Source organism: Ochotona curzoniae, unplaced genomic scaffold (assembly GCF_017591425.1).
Source record: "Ochotona curzoniae isolate NIBS_2020 unplaced genomic scaffold, NIBS_Ocur_1.0 scaffold_4505, whole genome shotgun sequence".
NCBI classification, from domain to species: domain Eukaryota; kingdom Metazoa; phylum Chordata; class Mammalia; order Lagomorpha; family Ochotonidae; genus Ochotona; species Ochotona curzoniae.
In genome coordinates this window covers 49,108,138-49,127,066 of record NW_024467118.1, presented here as the reverse complement: position 1 = coordinate 49,127,066, position 18,929 = coordinate 49,108,138, and the positions used below count along the sequence as shown (strand labels likewise).

Genomic DNA, 18,929 nt, shown 5'->3' with positions numbered 1-18,929 from the left:
TTTTCTCAAGGAAAACTTAAGTCTTTATAGCATCTGGACTAATGAATTCACAGGCTTTCTGCAGCTGCGTTAACCTGTTGTTTCACAGTTCTTCATGGTCTTTGTTTCCTTTTTTGTGTAATTAGCGCAGGTGAGGTCATTAATATGCATTACCACTGAAGAATATTGCTTGTAATTATTGGTGAGTATATGCTCAATATTCTAGTTTTATTGAGTTTTAATAACTTCTATCTTAGTTTTAGAATCCACTGATACATATATACATGCGTGTCCTCTTGTGAATATAGAAATGTATATCAAATTAGAATCTTCAGTTACATATATTTGTTTGACCTTTATTAAAATAAAATCTTAAATTTAGAGCACAGGTAAGGTGAAGGGTTATATGTATTTACAAGAGGTAATTTCATCTTAATCCTTACAAGATTTAAATAAGAATCTTGGCAGTGAATTTAGGATAACATTTAGGAATGTTTGATATATTTTAAATGTTTATTAGCATAAATCAATTCTTGACTAGGTTGGCTTGATCTAACTTAAGTTTCAGAATTCTTGTAGCTATTGGATTTGGAAGTGAATTGAATGTGAAATGTAACAAAATTTCATAGAAATTATTCCTCTAATTTCAAAATAATTTGATTTTTTGAAATTAAAAACCCTCTCCATGGTTAAAATAGAATTTAATATTGAAGCAGTTTTTCTTAACTTACTGGAAACCAGAGAGTGGAAGGGAAAGGTAGTTCATATAGGTGCATGACCACAGGTGTCAAAAACTGAATGGGTGGTTTATGTGTTTCAGTTGATATTTGTTTTATGTAGAACACACCTTCCTCTAAAAAAAGTTTAGAAAAATGAAGACCTGCCCTTCTAACAGCCATGTGCCTTCTAGGACTCTAGAGGCAACTGTCTCTTTTGGAAAGATCTGTGTTTATACAGTGACTATGTAACACTTGACTGCAGCAGGAATCTCATTCCATTCCTTCTTTAGTAAAGGAGTGTTTTGAGGAGTTTGGCATGGGGCTCCATCATTTCAACTGACATTTTATTCACTGAATAGTGCCTTGTCTTCCTATTAGAACACACTTTGCAATACAAATGCTTTAGGCAGTTGGTACTGGGCTTATGGGCTTATGAAAACCTGTAAGTCACTCTTAATTTTTAAGGATTGTTTTTACATTCCTGAAATTCTTAAGTTGATACAACTTGGATTAACCCTATATGTACACAGTGGTTTTAAAAGTGGTTTTATGCAATTTGTATAAATTTCTTCTGGAAAAGCTAGAACATATTGATAAAAGAAAACAAAATTTCCTCATCCCTATAATCTATCATGTATTAGTGAATAACCTCTTTCTGCCCTTCCCACGCTGTTTAGGTTACAAAGTTTATTTTTAAAATCACATTATTATATTATGCTGAGTTAGTTGCTCATGGTTTGGCATTTATGTAAGAGATTTTATCAAATAAATGGAATTGGTGTTTATTAAAGTAACTGTTAAAATGCTCTGTTTTCTTCTTGGATCAGGTACCTCTTCTTTTCCTTCCTTTCTTGTTGTTCCAGGGATTAAATTATTTGATCATCTATTTTTATTGTTTCTTTAGCACTTTAAACAATATTTGGCACATGCCATGTGTTTGTTGGATGAATAAAAGCAGGTGTAATGGAGTGATTTGATCCAGATGAATTCTAACAGCATGTAATCTCTTAAAAATTACATAAAATTCTTGCTGATGAAAAGGACATTATATGATAAAGATATTTTTAAGCCTGTTATTTCAGTATTAACAATTAGATTATTAAAAGTCACCAAGATTTTTTTTTTCCTAAGGAGGGATATTCCTTAAAGAATCCATTTTGATCTATCAAAAACTTGTATAACTGTTATCCTGTTTATGACTAAGGACCCACCATCTGCTGCTCTATATTTTGAAGGGCCGTCTTGTTCACAGTATAGTTTGCAATATAGCCTCACAATGATACTCATTATTACTATAAATTTCTTGTGTTTCATCTAATTTTTTATTTGATCTGTGCAATTTTATATACAAGGTTGATACAATCAATCCAGTAACTTTCTGCCTATAGAACAGTGTTGGATTCCCTCATATCTGTTTTTCTTTTTTTATACCACATGAGCTTCGTACAGGGATCTATTTGCCCTACCTTAGTTAGGCTTAGTTTGTGTCATCCCTTCTCATCGTGGACCAATACGAATAAATTCTAGTTAACATGTTGAATGACCTACCCACACTTTACAGGGAAGAGTCCAGGACTGGAGAATCTAATCTGACCAGACTGTTGAGAGAGTTCCACAGTCCCATGGGACCCACCCAAGGGTAGTTCCAAGTGTGGACTCTGCCACCTAATCATCAAGCTTCTAGATCTTGTTTCTCTGATATTGAAGTTGGGCTACTTAGGACAGCTCATTTAATGTTGGAGACTTAAGTGAGTTACTAGATATAAAATATTTGCATGACTAACCACCAAGGTAATTCATTGATTAATTTCTGATTATGACTAAGTGCCTTCTGACCAATGATATTTCAGGCTTAATGCTCTGTTTCCATTTTTGGAAAATGGGGGTGATGATCAAGTTTACACAATAATGGTGATGGTTAAATAGTATGGCATGCATGAAAAAGCAGTTAAGTGTGTATCTGGTAAATGCTAGCTAAAAAGTGATCAACATTGAAATTATATTTCCTAAATTGCGAAACATACTAATAGAAACACTGCTCTTGGCATGTAAAATGTTTATTTTAATGCTTCTTATGTATGTAGTTTACCCAACTAATAGTTGTTCAAATGATAACTTTGATATGCTTGAATGATCAGCTTTTAAATAGAGAGCTTATCCATGAAAACCCTCATTAACAGTATTAATGATTCTTACATAGAAATTAAAACTTGGAATCATTTCCCAACAAAGCTTGCAAACATGTTCTAGTAGAGCTTGTCCTGGGAATGACTCTTTGCAAAGCAACAGAAATCCCTAGGCTTGGAACGTAATGCTTAAAATCTGATTATGAAATTAACTAAGGCAAGTTTTAGTAAGTGTGCAAGGAAAAATCTTCCTCAACTAATGTCAAAATTATTGAAACAATTTTAGTTGAAATGGTTGGTAGAGATATTTTAGTTAAATTGATTATTTTAAATAGGAAGCTAATGAAAATGCAGATTGACAGTTGTTACATAAAAGAAAAGCTTTCCCTTTACTCATAACTTATGATCTTACTCTGGGCAATATAATTAGTTATATGTCCTACACCTAAAAATTTCTAAATAGTCTCATACATAAGTACTTTGAAATGTTAATTGTCAAAAAGAACAGAATATCCATTGTTGTACATGTGCTGAGGTTACGTGAAGCAGTTGCTACATGGAAGTAGGTGTTCTTCTAAAGCAGCAGATATGGAGGTTGAACAGGTCTAGTCATCTGAGGTACAGGATGAGAACCATAAGACATAAAATTGTATTTGAGATCCATATTACATGAATAAATTTCACTTGTTCTTGCTGTAAAAACAGCAAAATATAATTATGTGAGATGACAATAATCTTGTTTCACTGCTAGTACCATTTTTTTATTTATGTGTGTCTAATAACAAGCTACATCCTTATGCATGTATATACACAATGAAATTTAAAGTATCTTATAATAAAAGAAAAACTAAGATAAGGAGTTTCTAGCAAAATTTAAAGACTGCTGATACTTCACACTTTATTGGACATTTTGTAGGGATAGAGAGATTTATTCGAAAGAGTTAGTGAGAGAGAGATATCTTCCATGTTCTGGAACACTCTGCACATGACCACAAGCACATGGGCTGAGCCAGACCAAAGCAGCCCGTTGGAACTCTACCCAGATCTGCCATGTGTGTGGCAGAGGCCTAAGTACTTGGACTGTCTTCAGTGCATTACAAGGTGCATTATAAGCAGGGAGCTAGATTGGAAGTGGAACAGCTTAGAATTAAAACTGTGCACCAATGAGATGCTGGTGTTATAATCAGTGACTTACGCTAGTGTACTGCAACACTAGTTTTTCTTTTTGTTGTATGCATTTTTAAAATGCATTTTTAACTTCATTTTGCTACACTTTTGCTATACATGTATGTATTTTTAAATACATTTTGTCATACAAATGTATAGATATGAAAAATATTTTATTGGGTCTTCATTGTTGTTCTCTGATCACCATATTCTAGACCTCTTTTCCATGTATGTGTAATTGTGTGTCTTTTTCTATATACGTCTAATTTGAAAGGCATTTTTGAGGGCACAGCACAGTGACTCAGTTGACTAATCTCCACTAGCAAGTACCAGAAACCCTTATGGACACTGGTTAATGTCCTGGCTGCTCTACTTCCCATCCAACCTCCATTCTTATGATTTGGGAAAGCAGCAGAGGATGGCCCAAAACCTTGGGAGTTGAGTGGGAGACCCAGAAGAAGATTCTGGGCTCCTGGGTTTAGGATCAGTTCAGCTCTGGCTATTGTAGCCATTGGGGAGTGAACCAGCATATGGAAGGTTTTGCTGTCTGTCTCTTCTTTTCTATTATAAATCTGCCTTTCCAATACCAAAAAAAATTTTTTTTAAAAGGGCATTTTTGAATAAAGATATTTTATTTATTTTAAAAGATGCATAATTTTTGTATTAAATTTGTACATCTCATTCTTTCATATAACTGCACACATCTCCTTTATTAAAAAAAAAAACTGTGTAGTATATATTAGTCTCCTTTCTGTCCTTGACATTGTGGATTGTGCTGCTTTACTCAGATTCGTGACCGTTAGGAAAATAGCATGAACCATTTTTTCCCCATCAACCCAATACATTTTTTCATTCCACTGAAGTCGCAACTGCTTTGGTAAAATCTGTGTTTAGAGTTTCCTTAAGCTCTGTCCAATTAGAGGACAGCCAGAGATGCACAGAGGGGTAGCATGATTTGCTGGAGCCTAACTGTTTGGAATTGAATTCAGGTTCCATCAGTAAAGAAGTATGTGACCTTAATTAAGCAGGTTGTTGACATTTTGTCAGCTTCCTTGCCTGTGACATGGGGATTGTTTACTGCCTTCTGTTTAGGATTGCTTTAAAGAAAAAACGAGTTAAAATGTAAGTACTTCAAGTTTATGTCTGGCACATCATGCACACACACAATACACACTCTGCGCCCTCATACTCACGGCCTCCTCCTGATCAGTATGGTAAATTTATTTAGTTCCCCAAATACAAATGTGTTCTCTCAAAATGGCAGGTCATTGATTTTGAAGGAATGGGTCATGGTTATCAGTAGCATGGTCTTCGTTAAGCTGGAGAGATATAAATTACACATGATTTGCTGTATTTTTACTGCAAGAGAGCAGAAAAATGGCCATTGATTTGTGTAGTACTTCAGTTCACCTAGTGCTTTGTGTGGCCTATGTAGGATGCTTCAAAGTTCGGTTACTTTCTTTGGCTTATTTTGACTTTTAAAAATCAGAAGCATCTAGCATTTACCTTATTTGTGTGGGCTCAAACAATTAAAATTTTGATTAGTCATATATATGTACACAGAAATGGAACACTTTGTTTTTAAAAGTGTTAAAATTTGGCCTGTTCTTTGCCTACAAAAATCTTCCAATGCCAGTCTTTACATTTTCTTTGTCTTATGCTTCTGGACACCAATCAAGTAGACAGCAATTCATACTGCAGGTGAAGTATCTAACTGGTACAGTTCTTTTATTTAGGGGTCAAATTTCAGAAATTTTGCTTTTTGAATCAAACTAATTTTATAGCTATTTTTGCATGTTATCATGAAAACAAATAAAACATTTTTACTGTGAGAATTTCTATTTTATATCATTTTAATTAGGTAGCCATTTGTAGATTGTAGTTTTATAGATTGTGGGTCTCTAGTGTGCAGATGATATTTCTGTTTTTAAGGAGTATTGTTTTTATATTTGTGGAAATGTATGTTTTCAAAAGAGTTCATTTGTTGAAGTAAAGTCCATTGTTGTCAATAGGGAAAATACCATAAAAAATTAGAGGTTTGGATGTGGGCATATGATGCCATTCTTGGTATGCTCACATCTCATATCCGAGTGCCTGAGTGAGTACCAGCTCTCTCTTCCATTTTCTGCTAATATGCATCTTCGGAAGCAGCAGAAAATGGCTTAAGTTCTTGCGTCCTCCATGCTACACACATAAGAGACCTGGATTGAATTCTGGACTGTTGGCTTCAGCCTGGCTCAGTGACTGTAGTGAAGCTTTTGGGAGAGTGAGTCAGCAACTGGAAGCTCTTTGTCTCATCTTTATATCGGTGTCTTACTAGCTTTCAAATAAAAATTTAAAAGACATTGTGATTCACATATAAGAGTTCTTGTGTGTGACTAAAACAGCTGTTCAGAAATCATTGCTTTAGTTTGGTCCCAGAAAAGTTTTTTTTTAAAGTAGGTAAGATAGTTTATCAGGAAACAGGGTAGAATTTGCAAATTTATGTTGTCATGTTGTAACTGTTTATGGATATTTTGGGGTTCGAGGAGTGGAAGAATCAGAAATAACAAGATGTTATTGGAAGCTTTGGCATTAAGGTTTGATAGGGGACCAAGAAATATTAAATAAAATAGTAAAATTCAAGGAGAAAAGTGTTCGGTGCCATGAAATTTGATCAGTTGGATTATTTTTGGCAGAAATAATAACTTATTTTATTTTTGCTTTAAAATTATTGCATCGAAAAGCATGCTATCTTTTCTATATAAGACCAGTACTTAAGATAACAGTCACATTATTTATTAATGATGCAGGAGGAGTTAGTCATTAGAAATCTTTGCCTTTGAATCATTTACGTGGAGCCACTAATATTATATCCTAAAAACGTTGAATAATCAGGCATTGGGAAGTAAACATCAATACCTGTTTAATTAAATATATGGACATTTATAATGAATCTTTCTAGAAAGAAATTTTGGTGTGGCTGTATTTTCAATTACATTAGTCAAGCTCTTTTAGTAATTGCATGTTCTTTTTCTTTCCCTTCAGCCTAGTTCTTCCATAATATGCATATTTAAAATCAGTTTCCATAGTGACATCTGGTGGTGGTTTTGAAATCCTAGAGAGTATGTTTAGAATGATAAATATTTTTTACTTATTACCTCCAGATTTCTGGCTTCTTTCAAATTCTTCATCTTATTAACCACTTTTTTTTTTAAGTGTCCTCATTTTGTTATGGAGATTGGAAAGCCAGCCATTTATTACTTATACAAATGCTTCATTACAATAAAGGGATGGTTCCTGGCAGTGCAGCTGGGTGAAACTTGTCTCAGCTGAGCTTCTGTGTTCTGGATAGACATCATGGTGTCCCTGCCTTTGATGCTTTTTGTGGATGGAAGGTATTCCATGGGAGGCATAAGGTTGCAGCTACTCTGTCTTCGTGGCCAACCTAGGCTTCGGTGTCTTCTATGTATACTTTGCTGCTGTCTCTGAAATTGAACAAAGGAGCAGAGAAGAGGCGCAGAGACAGCTGAGGAAGAAGGGAACTGAAAGAGAGGAAGATATTTGATGGCAGGAGGGAGATGTATGTCCCAAAACATGAAGTATTATGTGGATCATGTGTTTAAGATGTAAAAACTAAAGATCTTATGAGTTAGTTACCTAGTTTACTCAAAAGTGACAATTGAAAGTTGATTGGTAAACAGTTAGGGAACAAGAGAAATAAGAGGATGGAATTTTGAGAATGAGTGTGGTTGTTTGATTCACACCCAATGATGACTAGACATTTTGGTTTCATTTTTGTCTTTTTCTGCAATGAAAATACTAATTAGAAGTATTTATAACGGAAATTTTAAAAATTGTATGTGTAACTGAGTAAGTTAATGTAACTGTAAGATACAAAAGAAATCTACCTGAAAGCCATGTGTGTTAGCTGTGTGGCTTTAGAAAGGTCTGAAAACAGCAAGAGGAGTAAGAACTTGCAGTGGATTGAAGAATGCATGTTGTTTGCAGTCAGACTGCTAGCTGCCTTGTGTATTGGTGATTTCAGAAAACTGATCTGTTAAAAAAAAACAAGTGATCTGGCTCCTGCCGAGCTTTTGAGTCATGAGGTACTTCGCTCTGGATTCATAATTTTACCTGTTTGTCTTCCTAAAGTTGACATATCAATTCATCCATATAAAAACAAGGCCCTGAGGATTTCTAAGGAATTCCCACTCTACAGTTCTTTATTTTGAGATCCTAGGGCTAAATCTGTACTGGCTTTTTTTTCCCCCCTCCAAATTGTGTAGACTGCTTCCCAGCCTATTCTGGGATCTGATCTGTCCTTCTAGAATCGCCATGGGAAGCTCATGGACTCTGACCTTGTGACTTAGGGTAGTTAGAGCTTTATGCCTGCTTTCGAAGTTTCTTTGTGAGCGTCTTGGGAGAGATGTATATTGTGATTGAGTAGACAGAAGAAAAAGTAGAAAACAAAACAGTCTTGCATCCCGAAGTGTTCATTTCACCTGCTTTATGCATTTATAGTGCTTGTCAGCAGTGAACATAGTTCTTGCACTCTGTCCCCTGACATTCTGCAACTTAACAGGCCTTTGAATCCTATCTTCTCCTTTCAGGCACCCAGGAGGCTCTTGTGTCAGCAATTGAAAACTACATGCAGGCGCGGCCATTTAGCTTTCAGTTAAGATATAATACCCACGTACATTGAAGTGCCTGGATTTGTTGTCCACCTGCAGCTCCTTACTTCAGCGTTATGCTAATATAGACCCTGGGAGGCAGTGGTGACAGTTGAAGTAGTTAGGTTCCTGCCGCTGACATGGGAAATCTGGGTGAAGTTCCTGTCTCCTGACTTTGGCTTATCCAGTCCTAACTGTTGGGAGCGTTTAAACTAGTGCAAAGAGTCTCGTTCACTCTCTTCTCTCAAAGTAAATGAAAACAAGAAAACTTCTTGCAGCTTTTCATCAAGGTTATGGTCCCACCAAGCTGTCAAGTGTCAGGGTGATGAGGTGGATAATGAGAATGGCCCAGCCTGATGGAGAAGATCCTGACTTCTGGAGCCAGACTGTCTGGCTGTTTCCTAATCACTCTATTGCTTAGTGAGTTGCTTAATTTATGCAAACTTTTCTACCCTTTTATATAAAGCTGGTGCAAAAGTCATACAACTTCAGTATCTTTCACATGTTTTAATGCTTGAAAAGCCACTCTAAAGTGATTGGCATGCAGTGAACATTTGTTAATTGTCATGAGTTTGAGGGGGTGGGTTAAAAGATTATCCAGTCAGCTGTCCTTTCCTATATGTAATTCTCTTTAAGTTGTATTAAAGATGTTTATAATTAAAATATGTAGAAATAATAATTAAAACCTATACTAATAAATATTGTTAACAATCACAAGATGGTATTACATGAAAAGTACATAGTCCAAGAATTCATGAAATGAGAACACTGGACATCTTTCTCTTTAATACTTAATAATACAGCTTGTACTGATTTTCTGCCGTATTTAAATAGTCACTTTGTTGTCTCACAGTTTATATCTGTTTTAATATCCAAAGATTACTTGAGTGCATGAAAATTTCTTGACTATGGCTGGAGAGGTGGAGGGGAGTATGTAAGGAAGGCAGTGGCTGTGTGCCCAGTTGATTGGGAGAGAGGCATTCCTCAGCAGAACACAGCTCATAATTATGCACTGCAGTCTGGACTCTTACAGACCAGACTAGAAATAGAGCATGTTTGAAAATAAATAGCTTGGCGCCGCGTCGTGACGTGGTGGGTATGATTCCAGCATCCCACATGGGGTACCTTTTCAAGTCTAGGCTTCTCCACTTTCAGCTCCCTGCAGATAGCCTGGAAAAGCAGTGGGAGGTGCCCTGAATGTTTGGACCGTTACACCCACAGAGGAGACCAGTACAGAGCTCCTGGCTACTGGCAGCCTGGACTAGCCCTGGCTGTTGTGACCACCTGGGGAGTGAAGCAGTCAGTGGATGATCTCTCTGTGGGTCTCCATTTTTCTGTGGAACTCTTTCAAATAAAAATAAATCTTTAGGTCCCAGCATGGTGGCCTGTTGGCTAAAGTCCTCACCTTGCACATGCCAGGATCCCATATGGACACCAGTTCTAATCCAGCAGCCCTGCTTCCCATCTAATTCCTTGCCAGTGGCCTGAAAAAGCAGTTAAGGACGGCCCAAACTTTGGGACTCTGAACCCATGTGGGAAGAAGCTCCTGGCTGTTGGCTTCAGATCAGCTCAGCTCTGGCTGTTATGGCCAGTTGGGGAGTAAATCAGAGATAGAAGATCTTCCTCTCTCTATATATATATCTGCCTTTCCAATAAAAGTAAAAAAATTTTTGAAAAAATCTTCACTTTGAAATTCATAATGTATTATTATTTTCTTGATCCTATGGAAAATGACTATTTAATATACTGCCTGTAAATACTAAGATTAAAAAAAATGGGTAAAATATGATGTTTGACCTAACTTTTCAGTTACCACCACATTCCTTTTTGTTTGCTCTGCTTTTGTCATTGAACAATAGGAGTGACAGGGAAGTTTGCCAGCACTGAAGTCCAGGGTTTGTGGTGTCTGAGTTGCAGCTCTACCATTTGCTGTGAGCCTGGGAAAGTTTCTCATCTCCCTGAGTCTGAGTTTTTGATCAGGGTAGGCAGGTTAGAAGTAAAGATTAAGTAAGATATTGCATGTAATAATATTTATCACAGTGCCTTGCATGTGGTAAATATTGATCAACTTTGCGGTTACAGTTCTTAAAATAATCACATTTAGAGGAACTCAAGCTTTAAAAAGTGGCTAGGCAACATGAAGTGTAGGAGGATTAGAACTCAACTTGAATTTTTCTCGTCTATGCTGTCAAGTGATTCTTACCGTAGTTTTATAAAGTGGGGAACCCAAAAAGGAGCTCATATCTCAGTTTGTTAATATGTAGTCCCATTATCCCCCCATTCGTTTGTATCAGTGGTGGGGGCAGTGAATAGCAGAACCTAGCAGGGATTGTCATTTCAGACTGCAGGCTAATAGAGTTTTGCTAGGTTTTGAGTATGCGTAGGTTATATTTGTATCAGGGGAGAAAGGAAACATGTTTGACTTTATCTTCAGCTGTATGATGCTGAGACCAGTTGACTGCTTTGTTTGGCATTATGAAGCTCCATTCTCACTTTTCTACAAGGAGCATCCTAGATCCTTTTTAAGGGGTCAGAGGAATTAATTAAGCCATAATAGATCATTGTTAGGCTTTTAAATGCAGTGAACATTCAGCCTATGATAATATCTCTCACATTTATTAGCTTTCTAATTGTAAGCCCTTTTTTGATATTAATCTCAACTAAGGAAATATTTAAATTATATGGGTGCAGCACAGTCATTGTGGTTAATGACGACAAATTATGTTATTGAAAATTGCTGAGAAAATAGATTTCAAATGAGCTCACCACAAAAATAAGTTTGTGAAGCAATGCACAAGTTAGTTAGCTTGATTTTGTCATTTCACAATTTACATGTATCTTAACACATTTTGCTGTAAACAGTGAATTTTTTTGTCAATTAAAAAGTAAATGGAGGGCCCGGTGGCGTGGCCTAGCGCCTAAACTCCTTGCCCTGAACGCACCAGGATCCCATATGGGTGCCGGTTCTAATCCCAGCAGCTCCACTTCCCATCCAACTCCCTGCTTGTGGCCTGGGAAAGCAGTCCAGGACAGCCCAAAGCTTTGGGACCCTGCACCTGCATGGGAGACAGCCCAAAGCCTTGGGACCCTGCACCTGCATGGGAGACCCGGAAGAAGTTCCTGGATCCTGGCTTTGGATTGGCGCAGTACCAGCTATTGTAGCTCACTTGGGGAGTGAATCATCAGATGGAAGATCTTCCTCTCTGTCTCTCGTCCTCTCTGTATATCTGACTTTGTAATAAAAATAATTAACAAATTTTTAAAAACTAAACGGATACATGAAAACACTGATTTTTTGATTGAGACACCTGGTTTCATTGCTGTACATGGAAGAGAAATGCTTAGTGTTTTACATCTATTGGAAAACTAAGTTGTAGGGTTTCTAAAAGACAATCTGGATTGTGGTGTTGTGAATGTTGTTAAAAATTTCATTAGTGGAAAATAATCCATAAGAACAATAATACAAAGATAAATTTTGGGAATGAAAGGGTCGAGATTATGCCAGTAAGTCAGTTTTTTCTTAAGTTGACTCTTCTCAGAGAGACACTTGTTGCTGTTGCCTTCACACTGCTTCATGGTTTCCTCTTCCTCCTTTCTCTCCAGGTGTCATAGAGACTTCAGACCGGCTGGACCGCGAATCGACCTCCCACTACTGGCTGACAGTCTATGCAGCTGATCAGGGTGTCGTGCCTCTCTCGTCGTTTATCGAGATCTACATAGAGGTTGAAGATGTCAACGACAATGCACCCCAAACATCAGAGCCTGTTTATTATCCAGAAGTAATGGAAAATTCACCCAAGGACGTGTCTGTCATCCAAATCGAAGCATTTGATCCAGATTCTAGCTCTAATGACAAGCTGACGTACAAAATTACAAGTGGAAATCCACAAGGATTCTTTGCAATCCATCCTAAAACTGGTATGATAGTACAGTTATATGAATGGTTCTTGCTTGCACTCTGTTTATGTGAGGTACATTACACATTAAGTGTTTATCTTTGGCATACTTCCCTTTAGTTTTTGCTAAAAATACCGTTATTTTTAGATGAAAATTTAGTCCACCCAACCTTTTTTCATCCATGCTTGTTTTTACAAAGCAGCCTAATTATTTTGCTCATTAGAGAAATCTACACTTTCAGGTTAAAGAAAATAATTTCATTGATAGCTCCTACTTTAATGAAATTTCTTAAGTTCATAGAAAATGATACTGTTTAAACTTAGAGCAGGATCTGTTAACTGCTAAAGATTTTTTTAAACCCTTGCTTTTGATACAGCATATCAGGAGAATACATTTCACAATTAACTAGTTTACACATGACATTTTAATGTTTTTCTGAAGAGCACTGCTATAATTTTTCAGACAGGGATCAGAAGCATCTTCAAATAGATGTTGGTTACTTTTTTGAATTAATGGATAAACCTTTTGTTTCTCAATGCTTCCCTTCTTGCAGTGTCTGTGACCTCCCTTCCTTCTGAGAATACAGCTCGTTGATTCTTAAATGCTCTCTCAAAACACTTTAAAAATTCCACTCTTTGCTTTCCTGCCATTTCATGATACATTCTATTTCTTCTTAGTCTTTTTATATTGTTTCCATAAAAGATGCTTTACATAGTTATCATTAACTAATAAAAAACTTAGTTCAGGTTTATGAAAGGAAAACTTGGTGTGTGAAGTGTAATATACTTTACTAGAAAAGTTAGAATAAGAACCCCTGTAGGATGTTAAGAGAATAATTTTATTAAAACTGCTCATTATATAGATTATTGACCTTAAACAAAAATATCATACAGCTGTTCAATACTTGTCAGCAGAATCTAATTAACAGAAAATTTTGAACTGGAAGATCTGTGCAGTAATTTATGTAATGCTTTGAACTTTGTGCTTATTATTATTATTATTTTGGCTTTCCATATTGTAGGGTAAATTATTCTATTCAGTTATTGGGCTTTGTATTTGAAATATCAGGGAAATAATATGTAAAAATAAAAATTAGGAAGCATCCTCAAATTTCTTATTAGCCTTTATTATCCTTTGTTTGTGTCAGCTCTAGTTATTTTCTCTTTCTCTCTCTTTTTTTTTTTTAACTTGAAAGCATTCTTTAAGGTGGAAAGAGACCCGAGCTTAAGATCCGTGTAGCAAATAACCATAGAAAGATATCCAGTGGAGACCATGTATACGTGTAATATTTTGTCTTTGGAAAAGCATATTCAAGTGTTAAGTTTTCAAGCTGACGTATATAGACTGTCTCTTGATTGTTAGGAGTACATATAGTTCAACATTTGCTTTTTGCTTTGAGACAATTCTGGTTGGTTTCTCTCATGGAGATAGGAAAGAGAAGCTTAAATTCTTTGAAAATTGATCATTATCATAATTTAATTACACAGGAAAGATATTTAGAATCTTACACTTACTTGGAAGTGTTAAGGATAAGGGTAAGGTGTCCTGGGCCCAAGAAAAAGGGCTAGAATTAAGAGCATGAAAACTTGAAACAGCATGAAAGCTTCAAACAGCTTCTGTGAATGATTAATAACAGTCTTGTTTTAGCAGTGAGGCTATTCACTGTTTTGTGCTGCACTAATAGTCATTAATTGTTGATCCTTCTCTTTTCTGAAATAAAATCAAAGAGAACTAAAAGCAGGAACTTAGAACCATATCACATTTAGAAGAAGGTTGTAGGAATTTTATAGGATTTTGAGGTCTGGAAACATTGCCTAGAAGAGAGTCTCAATTTTGAGCAAGCTAGAAAGTGAAGTCTAAAAGTGAAAGCCTTGGAGTGATGATGACCCCTCATTTAAAATTGTTGGATTAATTAGACATTAAATACGGTTTCATCATTTGTATGTCTTTGGTTTCTCTTTCGGATTAGGTTAAGTCTGTGAAGAGACAGGTAAGCAAGCAAGCAAAAAGTGGATATCTGAACAGATACTGTGTGTCTAAACTGAATAGAAATAAGGCAAAGTAGTAGGTATACATTTAAAGAAATTGTGTCATTTATGTTATTGTGTGAGCTTGGAAACCTGGGTTGTTCTGGGACCCTCTGAAATGATACCACCACTGTGGCATTTTCTTCTTGTAGAAACGTGGTTAGTATAGTGTTTCTATTCCCTTCTGAATCTGTTAATTATAATGCCTCTTTAGGATACTCATCTGCAAAGACTTCCACTTCCCTGCTGTTCTTTATTTTCAGCAGGAAAAGACTCCTCCAGGAGTCTGCAAGTAACTCCTAGGCCCTACGTGGTATCAGGACAGCAGGAAAATGCTCACTAGGGTTTTACAAAGAGGCGTTATCTTTTCTTCTTTTTTTAAAAGATATATTCATTTTTATTGGAAAGGCAGATTTACAGAGGGATGAGAGACAGAGAAAGATTGTCTGTCTGCTGGATCACTCCACAAATAACTGCGGTGGCCAAAGCTGAGCCTATTGGAAGCCAAGAGCCAAGAGCTTCTTCTGGTTCTCCCACACAGGTGCAGTGTCCCAAGGCTTTGGATCATTTTTTGCTGCTTTCTCAGGCCACAAACAGGGAGCTGGAAAGGAAGTATAGGAGCCAGGACATGAACCAACATCCACATGGGATCCCCGCGCTTTTAAGGGGGGGATTAGCCAGTTGAGCCATTGTCACTTCCCAAGTTGAAGGCTGATAACAATGGGGATCGCTATATTTAGAATGTAGGAGTACTTGTAAAGTGTGGTATGAGCTGTGTGGTTAGGAAAGAAGACTAAAACCAGGCCACAGATCACCTAAAATCTATATGAAGTGCAAGAAATTACTGTTTTATTTTGCATGGGCATCATTAAAGAGCATGGTAGCTGTAACTTCACAGGAGCCATTTCTGTAAGATTCTCTTCTCCCAACTAAAAAGAAAGTTTAAGTCTGACCGTCATAATCCAAAATATATGGTCTTCATCTTTCTTAGAATCTTTAAAGCAGGTTTACTTGCAGCAGATAGATGAGTTTCACGGGTAGGGAGGAGGAGAGGGGCTCGATTGCCGATGCTGATGAAAGAAGACTGCTAGGAGAAATGTCCTTGTGATTTATTAGTCCACAGCGGCACCTGGAGACCCTAAATCATGTTGCTTAATAGTTAATGAAAAAGTCACTGGGCTAGAAATCCAAGAGACCTGGGACACAGAAAGGATTTATTTCTGAGGTTGTAGGAAAAACTGGTTCTGGGTTCTAACATATAGTAATTAGTGGTAAACATTTTTGTGCTCCTATTAAGATTTGTTTATGCCAAGTGCAGACCACCCACAAGTCTTATGAGCAAGGGACCACTGCCTCTTGCATGCATTACAGTTGCTGTATTCCTGTAGGCCAAGCAAGGTTTTAGTAGGTGGATCCTGCATCCTATTTGGATATGCAGATTTGATAAAATAATGTGCATCTGTTGGCTGCTTAGCGGTAGAACTTAGTTTGGGACTGTATTTAGCGTAGTTCCAGCAGACTAGAGAGGACCTAAATTCATTCATCATCATTCAAAATGTTTCTGCATGAAATATTTACTGCATGAAATATTTACTGAGTTTGTGCTACATATAGCACTTAAATACTTTAAAAACTTTGTGGCCAATGAGTGAGACAACAAAGAGAAACAGATGTACACAAGGTACTCTGTCAGAAACTCATCTGGAGCAAGTGGGAAACAGACTGACTTGGTAGGCATAATTAGGAAGATGAAATCTCAAAAGTTTATGGGCTGATTTTGAAGTTGTTAAAGTATCAGTTGGTGGAGAGAAGTAGGGGATGTTTGTCATATTGTGGGGACAATTTAAAAGAGTTGTATTAGAAACCAAGAAATAAAATTAGATGAATATATGGGAGTATGACTGTACTTGATGAAAAATATTGAATAATAGAAGAGTTAACATAACATTTGTTATTTTTAAAATAATAGCCTAGTGTTGAGAGGCTATGTGTAATCCCTTGGAACATTTTGTTCAAACTTGAATTGATTCTACAAGAAGTCATTTTGGAAAGAAGAAATACATCTCATTGCTGTTTTCTTCTTTTGTCATAGCATGACAAATTATCATTTTTTAAAGGCAATTAGGGCAGGCATTTATTTCGGCATTAAAGACATCAGTTGGGGTACCTATATCCCATATAACAGTACCTGGGCTCATGCCCAGGTTCTCTGACTGTAGATTCCTGCTAATGCTTACCTTAAGAGGTACCAGGTGATGGCTTAAAGTATTTGGGTTCCTGCCACCTGTGTGAGAAACTTGGAACGAGTTCCTGTTTACTGACTGCAGCCTGACTCCACTCTGGCTGTAGCAGGCATTTGAGTAGAGAACCCCAGTGCGTGGGAGATCTCTCTCTCTCTCTCTCTTCTCTCTCAATTAGACAAGAAAATGTAAAAATACAACAAAAAGGCTGCTGGGATTCAGAAATATTCTAAATTTTGCCCTCTGACAACTTAATATGAAAAGTTTATCTTCAACTAGTTGATGTCGGAAACTACTTTCTGTACTTCAAATAATGCATATATTACTTATATGTCAGGTGTCAATGTGTTTTCTTTTTCAGCATACAGGCAAAATTCTGTGTTCCTTTTTGTATACATAATGTGTTGACCACATATATTGTTATAGCATTTTTTGTTTGATTACGTCCAGTATCAGCATATAGATTTGCTGCTTTGGTTGAAATAAAGTGTGCAGCTGCTCATGGCAGCAGAGATACAAAAGCCCAGAATGTTCAATTGTTTAAGGCTGGTTCCTGCAGAAACAAGTTCCTTCTACCTTGTGCTCTGTTAGGGATGGGAAAGAGGAATTTCAAGCACAAGAGAGGAGTGTACTGTCGCAAGTTTCATTATCCACATGGAACAGTAGAAACTGATACCAGCCTCATGCAGTATCTTGTTGCTCAGTCTGAACTTCTTAGGGAGTGATAGACAATTTATAATTGACAGATAATTTTGAAAGTTACTTCAGACATGTTGTTACTTTAGAAAGACCACAGTCTTACCTCTTTGTGTTTGGTATTTCCCAAGTCTATGATATAAAGCAAGCAATGTTTTTTGTTAAAAAAGCTTTTGTGAAGTATACTTGGCATAAATTTGTAAGACTTGTTACAATGTGAAATATTTGCGACTTGTGCATGTTGTGATGCATATCAATAGTATATTAGTTTATTTCTTTTACCTCTGTGTTATACATACGTATTACAATTTGTTATCCATTCACTTGTCAATGAACATTTACATTATTGTCAGGTTTTTTAGTGATTTCAAATTGCATGGGGCCAGAGGAAGGGTTACAGAGTGATAGAGAAGACAGAGATTTGGACTAATTTTCCATTGCTGTTTTAATTCCCAAATGCTCACAGTAGTTGGAACCGGGCCAGTTGAAGCCTGGAGTCTGGAGCCCAGTCTGTCTGCCTTGTAGGTGGCAGGGACTCCAGTACTTAACCACCACCTGCTGCTTCTGAGGGTCTGCATCAGTGGGACACTGGAATCTGGAGCAGAGCTAGGACTTGTACCAGGCATTCTGGTAATGGGATGTTGCTTCTCTATGCTTATCTTAGCTGTTACACCAATTGCCTCTCTAAAGTACTGCTTTTTAAATAGAAAGAAAATGTCTATTCTCAATTTCAGAGGTGCCACTTAGATTTATAAAGCCTCAGTTAATAACTATTCATTTTCCAAACCACGATTTTTTGTATTTTGAAGGAGTAAGATTAAATTTCTAGACCTATTTTAAGCAGAAAGTTATCAGTACCTTGAGTATGTTTCTAGAGTTTATGAAATTGTGCATCAACTTACTCTTTTGTGTCTCCACAGTAGGGCCATTTTATTGTGAGGTTCTCACAGTGACAGTCTTTGTGTTCTGGTTGGTCCAAATTCCTCAGAGATCATATTTATCCTTTTACATAAAACCATCAAGTTCCTTATTCATCATCAGTGTACTCTGTTGACCAGTTCTGCAGAGTATTTATGTTGTGTGCATGCATGTGTGGGGATAACAGGTTTGTAAATTGTAGAACTTTAAAAATGGGTTTAGAAAGTATAGAAGTTCAGAAGATACCAGTGAGAAGTTTATTTCTTCCTACTTTGTAACTTCCCTTCAGTTAGTGTACTAACTTGCACATTTCTGCTTTCTATAAAACACTATACTGTGGCATTTGAGGCTGTACTGACTGGGAAAAGAGGCTTCTCCCACGATTAGATAGTCAGAGACTGACCCAGAACCAGCCTTTGGTCTGCACCCCAAGCCTGAAGCTTCACTCCCCAGGGCTTCCTTTGTATTGCTAAATTACTGAAATCCCAGGGCTGAGTCCTACGTCCAA

At 36.8% G+C, this 18,929-nt stretch overlaps 1 protein-coding gene across 1 annotated transcript in view; it reads left to right on the top strand.

The window, feature by feature from the left end:
• The window catches only part of FAT1 (FAT atypical cadherin 1), a 116,142-nt gene that overhangs the window by 39,186 nt on the left and 58,027 nt on the right, over positions 1–18,929 (top strand). Inside the window, exon 3 of the mRNA XM_040966234.1 lies at positions 12,247–12,561. Coding sequence (XP_040822168.1) covers positions 12,247–12,561 — 315 coding nt within the window. The remainder of the gene's footprint in view (positions 1–12,246; positions 12,562–18,929) is intronic.